The 23,125-nt window shown below is 35.5% G+C and overlaps 2 protein-coding genes and 1 long non-coding RNA gene across 5 annotated transcripts; 1 reads left to right on the top strand and 2 right to left on the bottom strand.

Annotated features, from left to right (window-relative positions):
- Positions 1 to 62: 62 nt before the first annotated feature.
- On the bottom strand, positions 63 to 4,497 carry LOC103147952 (uncharacterized). The gene is made up of 2 exons (XR_001664012.1): positions 3,287 to 4,497; positions 63 to 3,206 (listed from the first exon to the last, which is right to left on the bottom strand). It is a non-coding gene; the product is annotated as an uncharacterized LOC103147952 (long non-coding RNA).
- Positions 4,498 to 8,166: 3,669 nt separating this feature from the next.
- LOC103147953 (protein prune homolog 2) lies at positions 8,167 to 17,164 on the bottom strand. Of its 3 annotated transcripts, none has more exons than XM_016678824.1 (15): positions 16,974 to 17,164; positions 15,379 to 15,426; positions 15,178 to 15,263; positions 14,262 to 14,321; positions 14,118 to 14,162; positions 13,997 to 14,029; positions 13,868 to 13,924; positions 12,733 to 12,816; positions 12,486 to 12,647; positions 12,178 to 12,423; positions 11,308 to 11,410; positions 11,104 to 11,235; positions 9,460 to 9,546; positions 9,280 to 9,378; positions 8,167 to 8,766 (listed from the first exon to the last, which is right to left on the bottom strand). In XM_016678824.1, exons 2-15 carry the CDS (start codon positions 15,417 to 15,419, stop codon positions 8,742 to 8,744), a joined length of 1,260 nt encoding a protein of 419 aa, XP_016534310.1. In that variant the 5' UTR covers positions 15,420 to 15,426; positions 16,974 to 17,164; the 3' UTR covers positions 8,167 to 8,741. The 3 variants fall into 3 exon arrangements, with proteins under 3 accessions (XP_016534310.1, XP_007566598.1, XP_007566599.1); XM_007566536.2 differs by having other exon boundaries at positions 15,379 to 15,560; XM_007566537.2 differs by lacking the exons at positions 15,178 to 15,263; positions 15,379 to 15,426 and having other exon boundaries at positions 16,974 to 17,163.
- A 1,315-nt stretch (positions 17,165 to 18,479) lies between these two features.
- psmb4 (proteasome 20S subunit beta 4) lies at positions 18,480 to 22,811 on the top strand. The gene is made up of 8 exons (XM_007566538.2): positions 18,480 to 18,640; positions 19,809 to 19,935; positions 20,028 to 20,107; positions 20,652 to 20,798; positions 21,061 to 21,142; positions 21,483 to 21,599; positions 22,467 to 22,555; positions 22,661 to 22,811. Exons 1-8 carry the CDS (start codon positions 18,516 to 18,518, stop codon positions 22,671 to 22,673), a joined length of 780 nt encoding a protein of 259 aa, XP_007566600.1. The 5' UTR covers positions 18,480 to 18,515; the 3' UTR covers positions 22,674 to 22,811.
- Positions 22,812 to 23,125: the final 314 nt, after the last annotated feature.

The following is a 23,125-nucleotide window of genomic DNA, read 5'->3' on the forward strand; positions in this document are numbered from 1 at the left end:
TTTTAAGACATTTCATGCTGCACCTGGTAGCGGACGTAGAGTTTGACTGCTTTATGTTGTGAGTGCTTGACTTAAAAGAAAATCTGTGTTATTTGTAATTTTGTGCTGTTTTGGGGGATTTAATGTGTGATATTTGTTGAATTTATATTGCTCGTTTCTTTGGTATCTCACCCCATCCTGATTCTCTTATTTTGCTTATTTAGATTTTTGTTTTAGATTTTAGGCTTTTAAGTTTTTACGTGTCAAAATTTCTGTATTTCATGTCTTGAGCAAAGTTTTAAACACTTTGAGATATTGTGAAACTGAAACTATTTTGAGACACTTTGAGCTATAATATTTACTTCAGATGATTTTTTTTTAAAAGCAAAATATATTAAATTTGTTCAGGTTTTATGCTTTTTGGTTAATCAGACAGATTAATTACAGCACTTTGTAAGAAGAAAATCTTGTGCAGTGCCAAATAAAACTGTACAGTCCCTTTGAAACAAGTATTTTTGAATAATTGAAAGACATTTATGTAAATATTTTATACTTTTCTTTTATATTTTGTACCTACATCAAGGTCCAAACGTGTCAACAGTTCATTGAAACACCATAAAGACACAGAGAAGAGGAATAAAATATGTGTATGTTCACTGATTGTCATGTCACTAAAGTTCCTATATTTTCAAAGTATTAAACCTTCACATATTTAATGGGAGTGAAAATCTAGACTTGTTACAAATTAAACATTCAGTGATTTTTAATTTCTGGTCCAAACATGTAATTAAACAACCCGGAAAAGACAAAACTATAAATACTTGGGAGACTTTTATCATTTCCACAGGAGTGAAGTTTAATATTATTTTCCTTACAAAATAATATTCAATTGAAAAACAGGAATTAACATTGAAGCTAGCGTTAGCAATGTCATATAGCTAGGTGGTTTAAAGCTCCTGTTTACTATTGCTTTAATTTCAATTGTTAAAGTGTTAAAAAAAAACAGACAAAAAAAAAAAAGAAGTCATAGTTGAAATCAACTCTATAGCACTGGGATTGAGGGAAAGCTAACCGCTACAAGAAGCTGAAAAGTGACTTAGAACTGAATGGATTCCTGCTGTAAAAGTTTTTGAATAATAAAATAATTATTAGGCATCACACTGTTTTGGAGGAACATGGAAATGGAGAGACTAACACATTTACAACCAAATCTTCCATTAGCATTTCTGTTTGCATATGAGCGAGCTAGCATTAGCATGACTAGCTGCTACAAACAGAGAGAACATTTTGTGGTTGTAATAAATCAGAACTGTTTTTGTAATGTTTTTTTTAAACATTTGAGCAGATAATTACAGGGTATTTAATAATTGTTGATATTGCAGTACAACACAGCTAGCTATTACAGGAAATTGAAAAAATTGTAATTTTAAAGCCTCTTTCGCCACTGCTATAAAAGTGGTGAACTAAACCTGTAAAAAAGGGTTTTTTCGCTATGCCATTGCAATACAGATGGACTAAAATAAAAACAGCTGAAACTGAATCTATATTTATTATTCCTGTTTCCACAATAGCTTCAAGTTCAGCTGACATATTGAAGCTAAGAGCTCGTGGTGGCACAGAAACTGAACTGTTGTCAATAAGTAAAGGTATCCTTTGATACAGTCCCTAATAATACCATACAGACTTAAATGTTTTGAAGATCAAGAGAACTGTTGTAGTGTGGTGAGCTCATCTCTGTCTGACCAGTTTGAATTTGTTCATATTAATGACAAAGTTTCCTCACACTCCGTCGTTAGTTATGGGATACCTCAGGGCTCGATGCTCGGGCCACTACTCTTTATCTGATCCACTAAGTAAAATTACTAAACAGCTTTGGATACATTTCTACTGCTAACAATACCGAATGTTAGCTTATCATTCCTGTTTGCATAAAATCTTCTCATGTAAGTACTTTAGTGCAGCCACCTATAGTAGGTACTTAGAAAAGCAGAAGTCTCCAAATATGTTTTTTCTTTTTTTTGCCAAGTGTTGTGGTTTGTGACTTTTGATTTTAGACATGTGGGACCCTTTAGCGCAAATAATTTGCAGTTGCTAGCTAGTTTTCAATATTGCTGAGTTTTCAAACTCCTTAAATTAAATTTTTAAAGTTAAATCAGAAACAAAAACAAAAATACATGCGGTAGTACTCCAAAGTAATGAATGTATCGATAACTTACTTGGGGGAAAATCCCTGGTTTCCATGGAAACCATTGGTGTTTCTCCCCGTCTCTGTTGTAGTCATAGCAACCGTCCACTTCCTCCCAGCGGTTGACAAAAGCGATGGTGAATTTCCTCTGAAGGGAAAATCTGATTCCTCTCGCTGTGTGAGTTTGTTTCTTTTATGGCTCATAAAGACTCTTAATCCAAGTTTTCACCCAAAACCTACGTGTGTGAAACAGACCTCGAAGCCTCCCATTAAAGTTTTTAAGGTTTTACAGAAGTATTTAAAGAGTCCTCAGCTCAGATGCCTGAACTAATGCAATAAATAGTTGGAATACTTTTGGCTGCGTATAGCAGAGCGTTTAGGATCGGCCCATTTGGACGCCACATGTGAGCTTGAAGACTCTTCCCAGACTCCTTCAGCCTGCAGAACAAATGGACGAAAAGATTTCACATTTATGCCGACCTTTTGTCCCTGTCTCCATTTCCCCCCCTCTGATTCGTGGAAACTTTAACCTGTTCTCTGGCTGCTGAAGTGTAGTTCCTTTTGTTTATCTCGACCACAGTTTCTCCCTTCCTCTTCCTCTTCCTGTTTGGTTCTCATCCACTCTTACAGTCCAACAACACTGGAAAACACTTTCCCCTTCGGACTCACCTTAAAGCAGAAATTTGATGCTTATCTCTTCCGTCATTATTATGAAACCATCCATGTGCTTTTTGTTTTCTAAAATACTATTGATATTGTCAGAACGTCAAATATCATTGATATATGACTATTGATCACAAAATTCAGAATCAGTCCAAACACGAAATGAAAAATCTGTTTACATGCTTAGAAAACATCCAGATAATCGACTAAAATTAATTATTGCATGAATGATTTGACATCCCCCTAAAAAAGCTGATTTCTGTCAGTCTTTGCGTGTTAAATGTGTTTTTAAACAATCAAAAAAACTTAACTGGTTTCATCTGAAGGCTCGGCTTTGAGGTGTCCATCAAATTTTAACTACTAAGCACACAACATAGGACTGGACAATAAATCAATAACAATATATGTAATCAATAATCATAAATAATACATTTAATACAGTATTCAGTATAACCTCACAGCATTCTGGGGGATGTAGGCAGAGGAAAGACTTCAGGAGCTCAACCTCTAACAGCCAGTTAAGATAAGTTGGTGGAATCAATTGACTCGCTGCTCATTGGTTGCCTAGCAACTCACTCATTCTTTGGTTGCTTAGCAACAGCCTGCTGAGTAACCACGCAGTAGCAGTTTAAGGTTCCCCCACTGCGCCTCATAACTGCTGAAAAATAAAAAAACAACGAGGTGGAGTGAAACTGTGGATAAAAGAGGAAAGGTTTGGCTTTTTTCAGATATTTAATACAAAAATCTAATCAATAATTAGCGATATTGGCCAATATGAAACTCTTATTACAATATGTTTTACAGTCATAATGTCAAGCTCTGACAAAACAGATATTAAAAGTTGTTCCAGTGACAGTCTGCTAATTTGGTTTTTGGTAGATCTGAGGAACAAATTAAAACATTTTATTCCTCACCAAGTTAAACTTTGAGACTTTATCTGAGCTCAACAAACATCAAAAAGAAGGTTGTATTGTTATTTAAAAAATCAGCTGTAAGGCAAAACTGTTGAAATATAATATGATTTTTTTTATCATTATCAAATCTCAGTTGTCAGTTGAGCATATCATCAAAATACATCAAATTTCTCCCTTGATTACTTTACATGCCTTCATATGCAGTGATTTTATTGTATTTTGAACGGGGGATTTGTGTGTAACTGAAGGTACATTTTTTTATTTTTTTTTTATTTTTCAGTTTTTATTTTGTTATGTAACCTGTTCCTCCTTGGCAGGAACGGACTCACAGAGTGACTTTATTCTCCTTATGTAATAAATGTCTCATGGTGGCTGAATAAATCTGCTGTTTTCTCCTCCTTCTCTCTGCATCTCTTTGGTGAAAGTCCTTTATTTTAACACCACAATATTTTAGCAAGTGTGGGCAGTAACAAAGATGATCTGCCAGAAAAAAACAACAACATTGTGCCAGTTTTAAATTCTTTAGATATGACTAAATAAAACATTTGAAAGCTGAGACTTTCCTAATTGACAGGAAGTCACTGTAACTTATTCATGGCACTGGAGAAAACCTGCTTCTAAATAAACAGTTGATCATAACAACTTCTTAGCCATAAATATTGCATCCTAGCATATTTTAACAATAGCAGAACCATAACCTGCAGCAGTGATTTTCAAAGTGGGGGCCGCGGTCCCATGGAGGGCCGCCAGAGGGCGCTAAGAGGGACTCAGAAAGTTGGAGGGAAGATGAGAAAAAAAATGCTAAAACAAAATATTGTCACCAAAAAAGAGATTTAGCTCATTATTTTATGAGGGTGATATTGAATCTACTAAAGTTTTTACCATAAAATTTTAATTACAAAGTTTTTCTGATTAGTTTTTCAAGAATTATTTAAAAAATATATAAATTGAAATTGCTTCTTGAAATGTTTTTTGCTATGCTCATCTTTCTGATTGGCTGTAGTTAAATTTATTAAGCTACTTTGCTCCTCAAGCTAGCACAACTAGCATAAAATGGAAACATTTCTGACAAAACAAAGACCGAAGAAATCATCAAGTCATCAAGCCATCCTGTTGAGGAAACTAATCCAAAAAAAACACAAGAACTCCTGGACAACTAAAATCTGAATTAATGAGACCGCATTTATGTTAAACAAATGTTTATGTTTACGTTAAGTGTAACATAAACATGCTTTTATTCATTTGTTAAACATAAACATTATGTTATATAAAACAGAGGCAAAAATAGCTCAAAAAGCTACATTTTCCTTACATATTTTGTAGCGTTGCCTGCGGCTAATTGTGGCTAATGTTATTAAAACCTTTTATCAGTCTTGCTTGGCTAGAAAAATATGAGCAGAAGTGTATAAAATGTGAATTTCCTGTAAAATTGTGCTGTTTCCAAAGTAAAATAAACACTGGTTAAAAAAGCTGAGCATGCTTTTCACTGAATTTAAAGCCATTAGGTTTGGCTCCTTGGTGAAACTAAACTTAAACTACAACTAACTACTTTTTAAAACAAAAGTATCAAACTTTCGATACTCTTATTTTTTTAGCTCTGTGTAGTGCAGTCAGTACTCTGTACAACATGTTTTGACCCAGTTCAAACATGGCATCACACTTCAGGATCACGTTTTATTACAAGCAGCTGCGCTGGAGACCACAGGCCTGAAATAATGACGGTTTAAACTCTGCGTTTCCACGGCAACCAGAGTCCGGCACCGGGGGACGGGAGGCGGAGGGGGTCAAAAATGAAAGATGTGGTCGCTGCTGGCTGGCGTTTGGAGCCGGGTGTGCGGGGAAACGCATGAAAAAACGTCCAGGACTTTTACAGGACGACTGCAGCTACAAAGTTTACTGTAAAATGAAAACCGTTGTTTAGGAAATTACTCCTAAGGCTGGAAAGAGCGTAAACATTTTGTACGGTGAGAAACTCCGAGTTGAAAGCCTTTGCTCCTGATTTATGTTGGGCTTCAGTTTTCAATTCGCCAGATGTGGAGAAATAATGTTTATGGGTGTCGTTTCCTAACATTGATCTGCTGACAGAGAACATGGCTGAGTTGATTTAAACAACACAAACCGAGCATTCTGGGTAAATTTAGCCAAAAACAGACGGTTGGTTCTACATGTTACATCAGAAATATCATTTATTGTTCAACAGGGGTGAAATTCAGGTGTCACATCAACAAGTTAACGTAAAAATAATATAGAAAAACAAGAATGAGAGCTGGACAAATTAAAAAAACATAATAAAAATAAAAGTTATTACAGTCAGTTCTTGTTTCTTGATGTAAAAGCTCTCCTTTTCTTGAGGAGAGATTTTATTTATTTAATGTTTGTTTTTGTTTTAATTGTTTTGCCTTTTTGATTTAAAGTGGCTTGCAAATATGAACTTTTCCTTATTTTGTCACATTACAACCACAAACATTAATATATTTCATTGGAAATGATCATTATATAAGACCAAAACAAAGTGGAAACTGTGAAATTATTACTGCTAATGACCAGGTTTGGGTAGTGACTATAGTTACATTTACTCAATTACATTTGCTTGAGTAACTTTTTTTTGTTACTCTACCCTCTTATGCTAATGACTAAATAATCCACACGCAAAAAATACTTGGTAATATTTTATGTTTTTAATCAACTTCAGAAGAAAACCATCACATAAGCGAGCCATCCCAGTGCTCCCAGTGTGCTTTAGTTTCTTCCCCATTTTCAGGTTCCTGTTATGTGTTTTACATGCATGTAGGAACACAGAACCCTGGGGAAAGAGGAACAGAACCAGAAAACGTGACGTATGATTTCTTCATGCGTTTGAACTAGTTCTGAAAGCATGAAGCGAAATGGGACCAGCGCATGATCCGCTCTGTGTTCCTGTTTATGGAGTTTCCTCAGCAGCTAGCTCACCTCCTTCCTGTCCAGCTCCATATCCTGACAAACGGGCCGCTCAGACACATCCTGACATTACTGCAACCTCACTCCAGCTCTGACATAACCTTCAGTTTTCACAAGACTTTTCTGATTTATGTCGTGGTTTAACTAGCGGGGGAACTTCAGAAAGTGGTTCAGCATATTTAAAGCTTCCACTCTCAGTTATACGCTTTCTAGTTCTTTATTAACGTCCATTTCCTTGGTCAAAGTGATGGTGTTCACATCATGCCGATGTTTTCATAATCTGGATCAGAGAAGAACCAGGACCCTTACAGCGTTATATTTTTACACATTTTGATTTTGTTCAACACAAATTAACATGTTTAGAATGTACAAATGGACCATTGTGCTAAAAATTACCCAACACAAAATCTTATCAAGTATTTTTTGGTCCTGTTTCTAGAGCAAAAATCTTAAGACACTTAAAATAAGACAAAATTAACTTACAAGTTACTTTTCAGCAACATATAGGAGCTTATTTTAAGGAAAGTTTTCCTTAATATTGATTTTAAACTACTTCCACAGGCAGATTATTTCACTTATAACATGGGGAAAATATCTTGTTATAAGTGAAAATCAGTGGAACTAGAACTTGGTTGCTAGGCGATGGGCTGGGCTTGGCTGGCGTTGCTAGGTAACACAGGGCCCCTTGCCAATGGAACTGGCACTTTTTCATCAAGGTTAAGGAATTATTGACTTACAACAAGCTCCTATGTCTTGCTTAAGAGTTAATTTTAAGTTAGTTTTGCCTTATTTCAAGTGTACCAAAATATTTCCACTCAAAACTAGGCAAAAAATACTTTGTTTTTGCAACACATCAACTCTGACCCACAATATCATTCTGCCACCATCACATTTCACTGTGTGGGATTGTATTTTTAAGATTACATGATTTGTGGGATTTTATGCCAATATCTGAGATGTTCTGCAAACAAAATGGTTTACATTGATTAAAAGAAACAGAATTAATATCACGTTTCGATGAGTGAATTTAAACATTGGAGTATTTAACTGGAAAAAAATTTCCATGAAATAGCCATTTTTGGAAACATCTACAGACCTTTCAGAATCAGTTTTAATGACTGAGATTATGAACATAAGCAAAGGACTTTGACTCAGCATACAGATGTAAAGTATAAACATTAGGGAGAAATAAAATAAGGAAAAATATGTCTGACCTTTTTTTACCCACAAAGAAATATGTTTGACCATTCAACATGCCGATTTGTAGTAGAATCTGTGCATCTGTAAACTCATCTGTTTTTTTTGTTGTTTTTTTTTCCCAAATATTGCCACACAATTCTCATGAATACCGTGTTATTTCCCTCCACAGATTGCAGAAGGACGTACTGAAATATGATGCCATTTCTGTGACTTCTGCAGAAATATAATTGGTTCAAATGCTTCAAAAGCATACAGTTCACCGTTTCCAGAAACATAAACACAAACAAGTTTAACAAGCATTTCTATAAAATTTTATTGATCAGAAAAAAAAATAAGCACCCACATATCCAGATGGGTTTGATGAATGAAAATTTGTTCATAACACTGAATGTGCAGGAAAAAAAAAATTAAAAAAAAACTCCACCAGGTTGGAGAAAATGACTGAAAATGTAAAAAAAAAATCTAAATGCATGCATTTCTTATTTACTTGAATCCTTACTAAAATGGTGATTCACATGATTTAAAAAAAATAGTTCCTAATTTTTACAGCAGTTTAATCACCATTTTTAAAATCTATTGTGCGAATATGTCAGCACCTTTGCTCGTAAAATTCTCAGTCAAAAAGTTAGGAAAAAAAAAATCTGTAAAATAAGGCAGTTTGTGTTCATAGTTAATTTGCATTATGTTGTTCTTCTCTTTTTAAAATAAAAATACGAAATTATTTGAAATATATAGTTCCGTAGCTTCCATAAACACTGTTTACAAGATAAAAACTAAGATTTTTGTAATCCTCATCCTGAAACTGGAAGTCTGCAGGAACAATAAATACAGAGAGAAATGTTTTGATCTGGTCAGGCTGAGCTTCACCTGGACTGGTCCTGGTCGTACCTGCAGGAAAAACAGAAATCATGATTAAAATATTGCATCTTCTTGTTTTTCCAGCCATTTTTCAATATGGCTGAAAAACACATCACTATTAAAGCCTTGCACACCAGTTGATATCGATAAATATTGTCTTGAATATCTGAAATTCTGCCAAACTGGTGATGTGAGCTTTCCTATTTTATACAGTTTTCACTTAATGTTTTTTAATTTTTATGCGTTATGAGGCAAAACCTTAGACTGCTACTGCGCCAGTAACTCTACAAGTTGTTGCTAGGCAACCAGAGAATGAATGAGTTGCTAAGTAACCAAAGAATGAGTGAGTCAGTTGTGCAGTTCTGGATTGAATATTCTGATAGAATCTTCTACTTATTGAATATTCTACCAGACATGTTGTCTAATAATGCACATGTCTATCATGATATACATTATTGATTTATTGACCAGACTTATCTTGTTGTTAGTGTTTTTAGTTGGGAGTTAAACCGTTAGGTAAATAATCCTTTGCGTTTGACTCACTGTAGGACGCAGTCTGGGATCTGCACATGCTCAGTGGGGACGAAGAGAGAAAGCTCCTGAAGCGTGTTGACGAACTGAAGCTTTCTGCTGAACTTGGAGCTAAACAGAGACAGATAAAGGATTGTTGGTTTTCTGCCATTTTTTGCTGTTGGAAAAAGTGAAGAAGAAGATGCAACAAACCTGATGAAGGGTCTGATGATGGTGGCGATGATTTTGATGTACCAAGTGGGATGGACCACATAGAAACCCTTCAGGTTCTTCCTTAACCTACAAATAAATAACACATTTTAGAGTCGATTGATATCCAAACAGATAAATTTATCTGCTGTGAAGCCCACACTGTAAAAAACAAAGTCTTACCACATATTTTTGGCTTAGTTCCTAGTACACTTCAAATAAGACAAAAATAACTTTAGTAAAATAGTGGAGCTTGTTTTATATAAATCTATAAATGATCCCTCCATATTGATGAAAAAGTACTACAGATGGCAGATTAACTTATAATAAGATAGTTTTCCAATATTTTAAGTGAAATCCCACATTTTAACTTAAATCTTTCTCATCTTGTTCCACTGGAAGATCATTTCACTTTTTCATCAATATTAAGATATAATTGACTCAAAACAAGTGCATAATACTGAAACTAAACCAAAAATACTTGGTCAGATTTTGTGTTTTTGCAGTGGATGATGTTAAACAAACTCATAAGATGTAAATAACTAATATACGAGTAGTTTACTCACATTGTACATCATCTAAACATTTAAGATGTAAACCAAAATATATGACATTAATTAAAATATCAGTTAATGTAATTGAGTTTTGTAATTTATCCTTAGTGTTTTTGTTGGATCTGCTTAATTGACTTAAATTAGCTTTAATTTTTTTACTGTGGAGAAAGTACTCCCTCTACTGGCACACTACTGAAATAACAGTTTAAATGAAACCCCAAGACAAAGAGGTGGACAATGCACATCTCTTAAATTGGATTTTCATTGTTTACTACAGTTTACTTTAGATCGGTTTGCACAATTAAAAACACAGATCAAAGATATTAACAGATAAATAATAATAACACTGCAAGAAAAGGAAAAAGCCCAATGGACTTATGAAAACTTCCACAGAGAGAAAATTTTAATATAATTCAACAATACTATCCTTTTCACGAGTTGATCATAAACTTCTGAAATACTTGAAATATTTCTGTTTGTTTTCATACTTAAATCAATATTGCAACTTTAAGTTGTTCATAAGGGCTATAATTAACACACATTTAAATGGGACCAAAGAGCATATTTTCTCCCATATCTTAATAAGTAGTAGCATGATGTGATTATTTGTCAGGAATCATTTATTGGTGCAAAAATAAAGAAATAAACCTAAAAGGACTTATTGAAAACCTCACAGAGCAAAAACACAAAATCTTATTTTAAAGTATTTTTGGTCTAGTTTCCAGTGCAAATATCTTGGTGTACACTTGAAATAAGACAAAACTAACTTGCAAATAAATTTTCAGAAAGATATAGGCACTTATATTATGTAAATTATTGCTTAAAAAATACTAGTTCTACTGACAGGTTATTTTATAAAAATAATTTTTTTCTATGTTATATTCAAATAATCTGCCAATTTCCAAGTTTCATCAGTATTAAGGGATTATTCATTTAAAGAAGCTCATATCTTGTTGTAAAGTTACTTAAGTTGGTACACTTCAAACAAGACTAAACTAAGATATTTGCACTAGAAACTAGACAAACATACTTTGTAAAATTTTGTATTTTTGCAGTGCAGCCAGAGTCTGACGTTTCGATGTGTTGCTGTTACCTGCGGTCGATGGTGGTGTAACACTCCTTAAGCCAGCTGATTCCTGGGAGTTTTTCCTTCTGCCCTCCAGCGCAGAGATAAACTATCATATAGTTTTCTGCCACCATCAGCTCCAAAGTCCCAATGACAAACCTGACAGACGGAAACAGAAACAGTAAAGAATCCAATAATCAATCAGTAATCTGATCAGTTTCAGCGTCTCACCTGAAGAGGTTGTCCATCACATACTGGTAGTTCTCCAGACTGTTCTCCGGGAGGTAACAGGAGGAAAACACGATTATGTCATCCCCACTGTCTCCATAGTAACCTGACAAATGGCAGCCACTGGTTAGGTTAACAGCTAGCACTGCAAAAACACAGAACCTTCCAAATATTACCTACTATTTTTGGTCTAGTTTCTAGTGCAAGTACACTTCAAACAAGACTTAAGTAACTTTTCAGCAAGATACAGCAACATTTTTAGCAAAAATGTTTGTTCACTTTCTTGGATATTTATTTTAATCCCTTTTGTTTATTCATTTATTTAATTATTCGTTTCCATTGTAATTGCTCGTTTTTAATTTCTACGAAAGGCATAAATAAAATCTATTTTTATTATCATTATTGTTAGAAAATACTTTGTTAATCCACAATTTGTTAACAAGCTACTCCATTCAAAGTTTTAAATATTTGTAAATATACATATCAAATCCATTTAAAAAAGAGCTTTTTTAAAGTAGATAATTAATAATAATTATAATATATATAATTAATAATAATATTGACTCTAAAGTACCATTTCCCTGCACCGTTACCTAGCAACGCCACCAAGCCCGTCACCTAGCAACCAAGTTCTAGTTCCACTGGCAGATTTTTTACAAGATATTTTCCCCATGTTATAAGTGAAATAATCTGCCAGTTGTACTAGTAATTTTTCTTCAGTGTTAAGTTCTTGCTTTGCTAAAGCATTACTTGTAAGTTAGTTTTGTCTCATTTCAGGTGTGTTAAAATATTTTGCACTAGAAACTAGACCAGAAAAACATTTGTGTTTTTGCAGTGTGGGGGTTAATTAGGTGTTCAGGAAGTAGGTCGAACCTCCGTGTGACAGAACTCTGAGATACGGCTCCAGGACGCTCATGTCGACCCTCGATTCCTGAGGAGGGTCACCTGTTGTGAAACAGCGCCACCTGGTGCCTTTGCTGTCCACCACATCCTCCTTTTCCAAGGGTCCCAGTCCAAACTGGTCAGGCCCTGGTAGAGAACCAGCTCCAGAGCCCGATCTGGATCTGGTCTCAGACACTCTGAGGCGATGGGAGGCCACACCGAGGCGCCGCATGTCATCTACAGAAGAAGAAGATGTGAATTTGCTCATGTGACGTTCATGATTTGTTCCCTTCAGTTACCTTCCAGATCCAGGTCATAGAGGGGGAAGTGCAGGGATTCACTGTCGGACGGCGTGTCCAAGGCGTCCAAATCAAAATCCAGTGCCGTGTCCTCTGCATCCTCAGGTGACGGGGAGAGAAAGGTGGACTGTAGGTCATCAGACTTGATCGACTCGCTGCCACCTGGAGGAGGAATGTCATCATTTTAAAAACAAACAGGCTGACACAGAAAGACGTAAAAAAAATAAAAATATGCTAAAACTGTCACCTAATGACACACTCAGAGTTGGAGCTGCCAGCACTTTCTTCTTCATGTGTCGTTCCCCAGTCAGATCCAGACTGCTGGGCGGGACTGAGGACAGAAATGATGGTCAGGATGTTTACGTACAATAACACCATCAGGAAAAAATATGTACTTTTAGGTTTTTCTGTTCTAGCCAACGCTGAACTTCCCTTCACTGGATAAACACAAAAAATATTAAGAAATCACACCTTATACTTTCTACTCTGATATTAAATAAAAGTTAAGAAAAAAATAAGTCTTACCAACTGTTTTGATCTCGTTTTTAGTGCAAATATCTTAATACACTTGAAATAAGAGAAAACTAACTGATAAGTAACTTTTCATCAAGTTATAGCAGCTTGTTTGAGTCATTAATTCCTTAATATTCATTTTAAAAAGTACTAGTTCCTCTGGCACTGTGCCGTTACCTAGCAACCCCAGCCTAGCTCAGCCCGTCACCTAGCAACGCAGTGCCAATTCCACTGGCAGATTATTTCACTTGTGTGGCGTGCATTTTGTAAGGTTACACAGTAATAATTTGCTTTATTTAGTCTGTCATAACGAAAAAATGTGGGTGTTTGGCAAAATCATATTTTGGCATTTCTACATTTATAAATGTTGGAGTTCAAAACTAAATATTTAATTCACAAGCTATTTAGCTTATAAACCATGTCTTTAGCTTTCAAATTAAATAGCTTAAATAGTTAGCATCACTTTAACCCAATATTTTTGACCACTGTGGAAAATTTTCAATAAACTCACAATTATAGATTAGTATGGAAAAGTGCAGGGATCTGTTGGAAAAACTGGAGCAACTGACATAATTTGGCAGTATACAGATGAAAATTGCATTGATTTGATTGATCTAATCATATTTAAGCAAACAAATGTTATCTTGAAGTTTCCATTTATGCATCGCATCGAGTCTAGAGGGCCACCCAAGAAGCTATGGCGGGCCGGATTTGGCCCGCGGGCCTCGAGTTTGACATGTGACGTAGAAGAACTGGACTGAAAATATAAATGCATCAGAAGTCAATAAAACTTAAAAATAATAATAAAAAAAAAAATAAAAAACACTTTGAGACGTATACACCAGTTGTATGATGACAGAAAGCTGTACCTGGTCTAGAGCTGCTGGGTGTTAACGGTTTCTGCTCCAATTCATCAGATTCCTCAGCTGAACAAAAGAAACACAGGAAGTCAGTCAAGAAACTGAGGAGGGAGAAGAAAAAAAAGCTGGTAAACTCACTTGTCTGGCTTTCAGACAGCTCCTGGAGCTTTCCTGGCAATAAAAAAAAAAAAAGAATAAAACTGATGAGAAAAGACATTTCTCAGGTTGGGATTTTAAGGAATCTTGCAGCATTTCTCACCCTCTTCATCTACAGCAGGTGCTTCTACTTTTCCTTCCTCCTCACCTTAAAATAAAGGACATCTGAAAAACCTGCAGATCGTTTTATAGATGGTCCTCCTGTCTTCAAAATGATGATGGTGAGATTTATGCCTGTTCCTCTTACCTGAGTCCCTATCTGGTATTGCCATGAAACCACTTTCTCTTCCTCCCATTTCTTCGTCTTCTGTTGGGAGACATTTTCAAACAAGTTGGATTTTTTTCAGATAAAGTTTGATTCTTTTGAGATTCGATTAATGGTGTCTTTTGAACATAGAGCAAATATCACTCAAAAGATAAAAAAAAAAACACTGTAAATACACAAAATTAAAAGTATGGTCTCGTCTCGTTTCTAGAGCAGATATCTCAGTACGCTTCAAATAAGACAAAACTAATTTACAAGTAACTTTTCAGCAAGATATACAAACTTATTTTAAGTCACAACATGGAAAAAAATGTTGTTAATCAGTGGAACTAGTTCTGGTTGCCAGGTTACGGGCTGGGCTTGGCTGGCGTTGCTAAGCAACGGTGCAGCACCCATTGATTGTGGAACTAGTACTTTATTCATCAATATTAAAGATTTTTTTTACTTGAAATAAGGTCATATTTTTCTGAAAAGTTACTTGCAAGTTAGTTTTAACTTAATACAAGATATTTACACTAGGAACTAAACCAAAAATACTTGGTAAGATTTCGTGTTTTTGCAGTGCACAACATTTTTCTTCATGCCTTTGTTTGGGTAATCCAATATGAAACTTGCATTTAAATGACAACTGAATTTTAATCTTCAGATAAACTTCACTTTTTGAATGAAAGTTCTTGAAGATATTAGGTATCAGATTATATTAGGATGCATGTTTCGACAAAAATGTAAAAAAAAACAAAACAAAAAAAAAAAACCTGGCTCTGGTAGAGCTCAGTAAACCTTTTATTTGCGATGATGGTACAGAAAGACTTTTCTACATGCTTCTGATGTAGCATTTCCTGGTGGTCATGGACGACATTTCTGCTGAAAAGTAAAGGGAAGTGAACAGCTGATGGACCTGTCGTTGTGGTTCTTGTAGTAGACATGTTTTCATCTGCAGCATCTTGGTGGCTGGTTTCAGAGTTTTCATCTCCCAAACCTATCCTGCAGAAAGATACAGTGGATAAAGTGGTTACTTTGACGGTGAAAATTCAAGTATTTTGTACGATTTCTCGTGTCCCAGTTAAATAAAGCAAAAGTAGTGAGGTTGACCTCTGACCTGGATGTTGCTTCTTCATGTTTTTCTCCTGTGGACTCCATGTTGCTTCTGTTCATGGAGGAGAAGATGAATGCAGTCGTTTGCGTTTTGGACTCAGACAGAACTGATGCTGCCAGATTTGGCTGGCAGAAGCAGGAACTTAAAAATGACAGCTTTGCGCCGCGTCACCTTCCTTCTCAAACCTGTTTTCAGTAAATGGCACACATCTAAACCAGTTCCTACAGTCACACTCACAGGAGCAAACAAAGTCATTCTACACATGCATTGCATATTCCTCCTGGGTTTTTAATCCTTCATTTTATTCTTTACCAAGTTGAACTGACAGAACAAAATATAACTAAAATCAGCTTTAAAAACATTTTCTTGCACATTTTAAAGTTTTGTCTCAAATCTAAACAGTATGTGTACATGTTTTTATATTTAGGTCATATTTAGAGTTTCATACTCATTTCCTGTATATACAGATATGCATTTGTTAACATTAATACTTTGTATGGAGTAGCTAATGGCTAACAGAAGCATATTTGTATTCAACATCAAGCTCAGATGTTTGAGAAAAAACACTTGGAAATTCCCAAATCTGAAAAAGTCCAAAATTTAGAGAGGTAGTTTGTGATTAATCTTGGAAATTTTCTGGAAAAAATTTGGAAATTTCTGGGGTCCAAAAGTTAAAAATTTGGGAGATAAAAAGTCAAATTTTGAGTTTAACCTAAATAATTTAAGAAAAAAACTATGAAATTTCTAAGGTTTTTCTAGAAAATTTTTCAAACTCTGAAATTTCCTCTTTTTAAAAAAAAGAAAATTTCTGAGATTTTTCGGCAGAAATTTGCTCCCGTTTTTCTTGTTTTAATACAGTGTTTCTCAACCCTGGTCCTCACCCCCCCCCCCTGTCCTCCATGTTTTAGGCATTTCCCTTCTGCCACACACCTGAATTGTATCTCTGGGTGATTAACAGGCTTCTGCAGTACTTGGTGGTCATGCAATCATTTGAATCAGTTGTTCTGGAATAGAGGCACATATAAAACCTGCAGAGCAGCTGGGCGGGGAGGACCAAAGTTGAGAAACACTGACCCAATATATTGTCATAGAAATCTGACTACTTTCATCGTCATTAAAATATTGTGTTTAGTTGACTGCTGAACAGGTAAAAATTAAATCATTAAATAATTTTTGCATTTATATTTAAAACAAAAACATTAAAGTTTGTGGCCCCTGTAGTTCTTCCAACTTGAGATTTTTTAGCCTCCATGACAAACATTTTGGAGACCATATTGTAGAAATAAAGCATTTTCTGATCATTTCAACCAGTAATGAGTAATTCAGACGCCTTTAAATACTGAAATGAGAAAACAGTTGGAACAAACTGAACTGTTGACACAAAGCTGGACAAATGTTGCCGCTCTAAGATTTCTGCTCACTGGATCCGAACCAGGAAAACAACAAGCCCAACCCACAACCCTTCCTGCTCTCATTTATATTTACCTCTCTGGCAGAACGCTGATTACAGAAACAGAGTGAGCTGAAATGTAAAAGCCCAACGCCACAGAAAAGATTAAAATAAAAGTTTGCTTTAGAGTAGAAGTGGGCAGACTTACAGTAGCTCTTTCAGCCCAGTCGGCCCCGGCAGGTGAGGGGGGACAGGTGAGGAAAGGTGAAACGGGCTCGGGACAAATGGAGGAGATCTGAATCGGAACCAGCTCCACAACTGGTGACTCAGCTGATCCGTTTATGAGCGGACTCTGACACCTGAGCTGTGCTTCACCTCTCTGTCTGCACTTTCAGGTATATAAAGGAAACGGAGGTGTGTTGCAGCAATAAGGGTCCCACCCCGTTACTGTGGCAACCGTGACTGCAAGCGGGCGTGCCGGGGTGGAGACGGTGGCGTTCATGTTGCTGCCTGCTGAACGAGTCCGCATGGCAAAATATGACACAGCTCGTATTATTGCGGTTTGACAGTTGTGTCTCATGCGACAGACGAAAAAGTTTAAAGGGCATTTACTTTTTAGGAAACAAAAAGTAAAAAAATAAACTTCTAACAGCACTGTTAAAAGATGCTGAAAGGTTTTGTTTCTGTCTTATCACGCAGATAGATTTTCTAGAAGAAAAAAACAACAAAATGTCTGAATTTAAAAATCAAAAAAATTCTGAAGAAATGTCTGAAATGCTTAGAATCATCTCAGAAATGTTCTAAGATTTAACACATTTTCCTTATTATTTGTTTATTTTTATTTGTGGACTGGATTTCTCAATCTGGAACCTGAGTCCGAATTTCGTACCACAAACAAGCAAAGGTACATGACAATTAAAAAATAATTAAATCCTTGAAAAAAACAAGGATATTTCTGAGCTCCAAAAGTCGAAATTTTGCAAGAAATTGCAACAGAAGTTTTACATTAATCACAGAATTTTTTTTTTTTGTGTGTGAAAATTTCTGAGCTTGAAAAAAACTTAGAAAAATCTCAGAAATTTTCTAAGAAAAACAGGAACCATTTTTAGCTTTAAAATCTGTCAAAAAAAAGTCTAAAATGTGCAAAAAAGTACTGAAATGTTAAGCTTAAGCTCAGAAACTTTATTAGAAAAAGAATGAAATGTTTTGAGCTCCACAAGTCTAACATTCACAAGAAAATACTCAAAAATTGTGAGATTATCTTGGAAAATTCTGAGCTTCAAAAATAAAGAAAATTCTTAGAAAAATCTCAGAAATTTTCAGATAAATCTCAGAAATTCTCTAAAAAAAACTAGAAAATTTCTGAGCTCCAAAAATCTAGAATTTTGCTAGCAAAAACTCAGACATTTTGAGGTTAATCCTAGAAATTTTCTGCAAAAACCTTTGAAATTTCTGACCTCAAAATGTGAAAAAACAAACAAATTTTGTGAGATTAAATGTAACTGAATTGAATTCAGATTGAATTGAGTAATTTCTGTCTACTTTTTAAATTCACTTGAGCAAAAATATGTTGAAGTTTTGCCAGTTTTACTTGTGTACAATTTTTGGTTACTCTACCCATCTCCGTGTAAAAGTAAAACGTTATTTATTTTATTTATATTTTATAATGACAAAATACCATCTCATTGTAAATAAAGTTGGGGTGGAAGTGACGTTGGGCGACTCTCTCGTCACTTCCGACATATTCAACATGGAGTCCAGTGGTGTAAAGCTAAACTTCTGGGAGAACGGACCAAAGCCCGGACAGTTTTATTCTTTCCCTGGCACCAGCAGAACTGGGCACGGAACATCATGCGGCCCGGTTAGACACACACTGTGAGTAGATGTCTGGCTCGGAACCAGAACCTCGTAATGTTCGTAGAAGCCGAACACCGGCTCTGGTTTCGGTTTGATCTCCGCTGCTGTGCTGTATCATCATGGAGAAACGGCTGCTGCTAACCACAGCTAAAGCACTTAACAGTTTACCTCAACATTAAGGTTTACGACTTTATTAAAGCAAACAGACACTTTGAGTTGTTACGTTAATTAAATAATAAAGATGATCAGACATTAGGTAATCTATTTAAATCTGTTTTTTGGCGTTTGAGAAATCGTAACCTGTTAGCTAAGCTAGCTTAGACAGCAGATTGTTGTTCCCAGATATAAAAAGTAAGATAATTACTTTAAAGACAGACTGCAGTCTTTAAAGTAATTATTAAAATAATAAGAAGCAAAACTATGAGAAAAAGCTTATGTTTATTATTTTGTTTTGATTTTTATCCTGATTTCCAAGAATAGTTGAGTAATATTATTTTACTGTTATGGAAATAAAGTAATTATAGGTGCCTGTTACTATGCCTGTCACAATTATAAATTTTGCTGGATGATAAATCATCCCAGTAATTATTATAATAAATTATAATATTATTTTGAGACCATTTTCAAGTGATATATTAATAATGGCATTATAATGCAAGTTCACCCTCTCAAAGACTAATAAAATTACATTTAGTAAAGGACACGAAACACTGGAACTGGAAGATATTTTAAATATCCAAAATAAAACTAGACAACCAAAACCAATTAATAAAACAGAAATAAAAAACACTTTTAACTGAAACCATAAATAAAATTGGTTATGATGTACATGTAAACAACATTTTGCTTAAAAATGAAATTATCTCGTTTTAATTGCTTATTGTGACAGGCTGCCTATTACTGACATATTCTGTGATTGAAATTCAAGACAGTAATTATGTTTTTATTAGCATGAAACCACCCAACTGAGAAGGCAAACACAGGAACACGGAAATAGATGTTGGCATATTTTATATGGTTACAAAAAAGTAAGGATGGAAAAGTGGATATTTAATAGTTTTGTAAAATCTTTGTATTCTCCAGCTACGTTACTCACTAGGAATATTTTCAACAAACGATGATATGCAGACTTTATAGACTTTTACAATCATGTCTATTATTGAATATTTCTTCTTTCTTTTTGCAGTAACCCGATGGTAACTGGTACATCGGTGCTCGGTGTGAAGTTCACAGGCGGCGTCATCATTGCGGCGGACATGTTGGGTTCTTATGGCTCTCTGGCTCGGTTCAGGAACATTTCCCGCCTCATGAAGGTGACGACCGCTGTCGACAAGAACAAGAAAACAGAAATTTCTATAACTGAAAGCTGTCTATAATGTTTTTTATTTGTTTGTTTTTTAAATAGGTGAACGACAACACCATCCTGGGAGCATCAGGGGACTACGCTGACTACCAGTACCTGAAGCAGGTCATCGAACAGATGGTGTAAGTTCCTCATTAAGGACTAAAAGCACAACCCGCTTAGAAACGAAACTTTAAGAATCTGTAAATAACTCAAAATGTCCCAATATGTTCATGTTTTGATCATGTTCATTCACATTTACTAAACAGCAACACATTTCTCATTAGGATGACCAAAGAAAACAACAATAAATGAGTTCAGAGACTAATATTTTAATTTCAGGGTGTAGATATTAAGATGTCATGTTATTTCAAGCTAGGTGGTTTGTGAGTGTTTTGTTCAATTGGTTAGGTCTGAAGAAGTTTGAGAAACACCGTTCTAGATCTTACTGGGACATTAATCCTCTAATCTAATCCTAGAAATGTTCTTCTGGTGATAGAAGGCCGACTGTGTAACCGTCTTTATGTGGCTCTGAAGGTTCAGGTCTGAGCGATCGAACCTGATCGCTCAGATCAGGTTCGATCTGGATAATAACTGCTGGATAATCAGTTATTATCCAGCTGTAATAACTGAACCTGCACGCTGACTCGGGATCGTTCTGCATGTAAATGTTGTTTCTGTTGTTAGCATCGATGAGGAGCTGCTCGGAGACGGTCACAGCTACAGTCCGAAGGCCATCCACTCCTGGCTGACCAGAGTGATGTACAACCGCCGCAGCAAGATGAATCCTCTGTGGAACACCGTGGTCATCGGAGGTTTCTACAACGGGGAAAGGTGAGCAGAAATGAGTCAAAATTATCCTTCAATATAAGGACTAAGTGAGACTAAAGCACCAGACTGAAGAGTTTTGTCGTCCATGTTTTGGTAAAAAAAAGAAAATTATTGAGTTTGTTTTAATTTATCATGTGATTAATTGATATTGTGACCGGCCTGCTAATACTGATTATACTGATTAAACGTGAACCCGCTGCTGCTCTTTCTTCCCACGGCTGCTTTGTTAAATTTATTACCTTCCTAAATGTTTCGTCTTCTCCAGTTTCCTGGGTTATGTGGACAAGCTGGGCGTTGCTTACGAGGCTCCTACAGTCGCCACCGGGTTTGGAGCGTACCTGGCTCAGGTGAGTCCCCATGTGAAAAGAGAAAACAACTTTTCAGAGTTTAAATGTTTTAAAAAATGTTTGTATACCATATAAACACACATGTAGGATCAAATCTAGTTTTCGTTTTTCACCAGCGCATTCCTTCCGTTTCCATGGTAACGAGTGATGTCAGCAAGGCCAGGCTTTTATTTAGTATTAGGCCACGTTTTTGTTCTTCAATGATGAGAATAAAGTCGTAATTTTATGAGGAATCCAGGATTCCCAGACTATGTAATTTCAAACCCTGAAGTGAATCAGGACTCTGTGGATTGAAAGTGTTTGTTTTTAAATAAAAGTTTGATTTGCTGTGCTTCCACAGCCTCTGATGAGAGAGGTGGTGGAGAACAAGGCGGACATCAGCAAGCAGGAAGCCCGGGATCTGGTGGAGCGCTGCCTCAAAGTGCTTTACTACAGAGACGCTCGCTCCTACAACAGGGTGAGTTCAGCTCACGTTGCCAGTCGGACCCAGAGCCGCAGAAAAACACCAACTGAGCTAAACTTTAACCAGGAGCTCTGCCCACACACCGCCTGTGCAAAAACACAGAATATGGAAAGAGACATAAACTTTTAGGAGGTTTTTATTCACTACTCCATAATTACTACATTCATATACCATAGAATATACTTTATTGATCCAGGAGGGTAAATCGCTTTTTAGTTGAGGAGCTACTGTATTCATATTACCAATATAAATGATTTAGAAATGTATAAATAACTGTGATGTAAATAATTTAAATATGACTGAATATAAATAAATAAGTTAAATAAAATAAGAAGCATGCACATGGAAATATGTTGTATATTAATCTACAAATGAGTCCAGATAAAATTTGAAAATTATTTAAAAAATACCATTTGATATTAGACGGCTGTGAGTCCTATGGAGGACAATTTTATTGTCGGACAATATATTATGACTTTGTTACCAGGTATTGAATTTTTCTAATGTAATATTTTATATTAATTGGATCAAATTTGTTTTTTTCCCCCATAGTTCTTGTTTTCTTGCAGCAGTTCCTTTTGTTTTTTTCTAGTCAGAAATGTCTACATTTCTTGCTTGAGGAAATAAGCAGCTTGATGTCAGAAAACTAGACACCAGAAATAACGTTTAACTAAATCATTTTAAGGTCTGATTGAAAAACAGAAAACAAAAATTCAGATTTTTTGTTCATGCATGTTTTTTCTCACGTTTTCTGCGGTTCCTACAGCGCCCCCTGGGGGCCCTTCATTAAAAAGACACTGCTTTAATGGATCTTGCTTATACTGAATGTGGGGATTTAATGTTTTAATGATTTTATTCCAGCATGAAATTGCCATTGTGACCGCGGAGGGCGTGGAAATCATCGGTCCCCTGTCATCAGAAACCAACTGGGACATCGCTCATTTGGTCAGGTACGTCCAGATCTCCTTCTAGACACAAATCCCTGTTGTTGGACCTTTTCAGGATAACTTCATGATGTTCACAGAGTAAAATTTTACTCCTTGTTTTCTCTGCAGCGGGTTTGAATGAAGACGAGTTGGAGCCGTTTCCCTGCTACGTCAGAAGTAACTTCCCACCATGCAACCTATCTATCCCAGTTTAGTTTCTTTCTGTTCACGTTCACTTTTGTATAATGGAAAAATAAATACAGTAAATAAAAAAAAGCTATTGCAATTCTCATTTTATTTTATTTACTACCAGTTCCTCTAAAAAGACATGAAACTTTTTAAATAAGGAAGTCAACTCTTTTTTTTTTTTTAAGGTACAATAAATGCATTTTGTAACGATTTACTGTATGTTATTTTCACATTGAATCTAACTCTACTTTTAATCTGGTTATTTGCTTTATGTAAACATGAATGGTTTCTTTATTTAAAGATTTCAGCATTCATTAAATCAACCATCACAACAGTTGAATACATGATAAACTACTTTTTCTCAAATTGATTTACATCAGAGATTCAGCAATGAGTCAAGAAATG

The sequence above is a fragment of the Poecilia formosa genome, unplaced genomic scaffold (assembly GCF_000485575.1).
Source record: "Poecilia formosa unplaced genomic scaffold, Poecilia_formosa-5.1.2 Scaffold192, whole genome shotgun sequence".
NCBI classification, from domain to species: Eukaryota; Metazoa; Chordata; class Actinopteri; order Cyprinodontiformes; family Poeciliidae; genus Poecilia; species Poecilia formosa.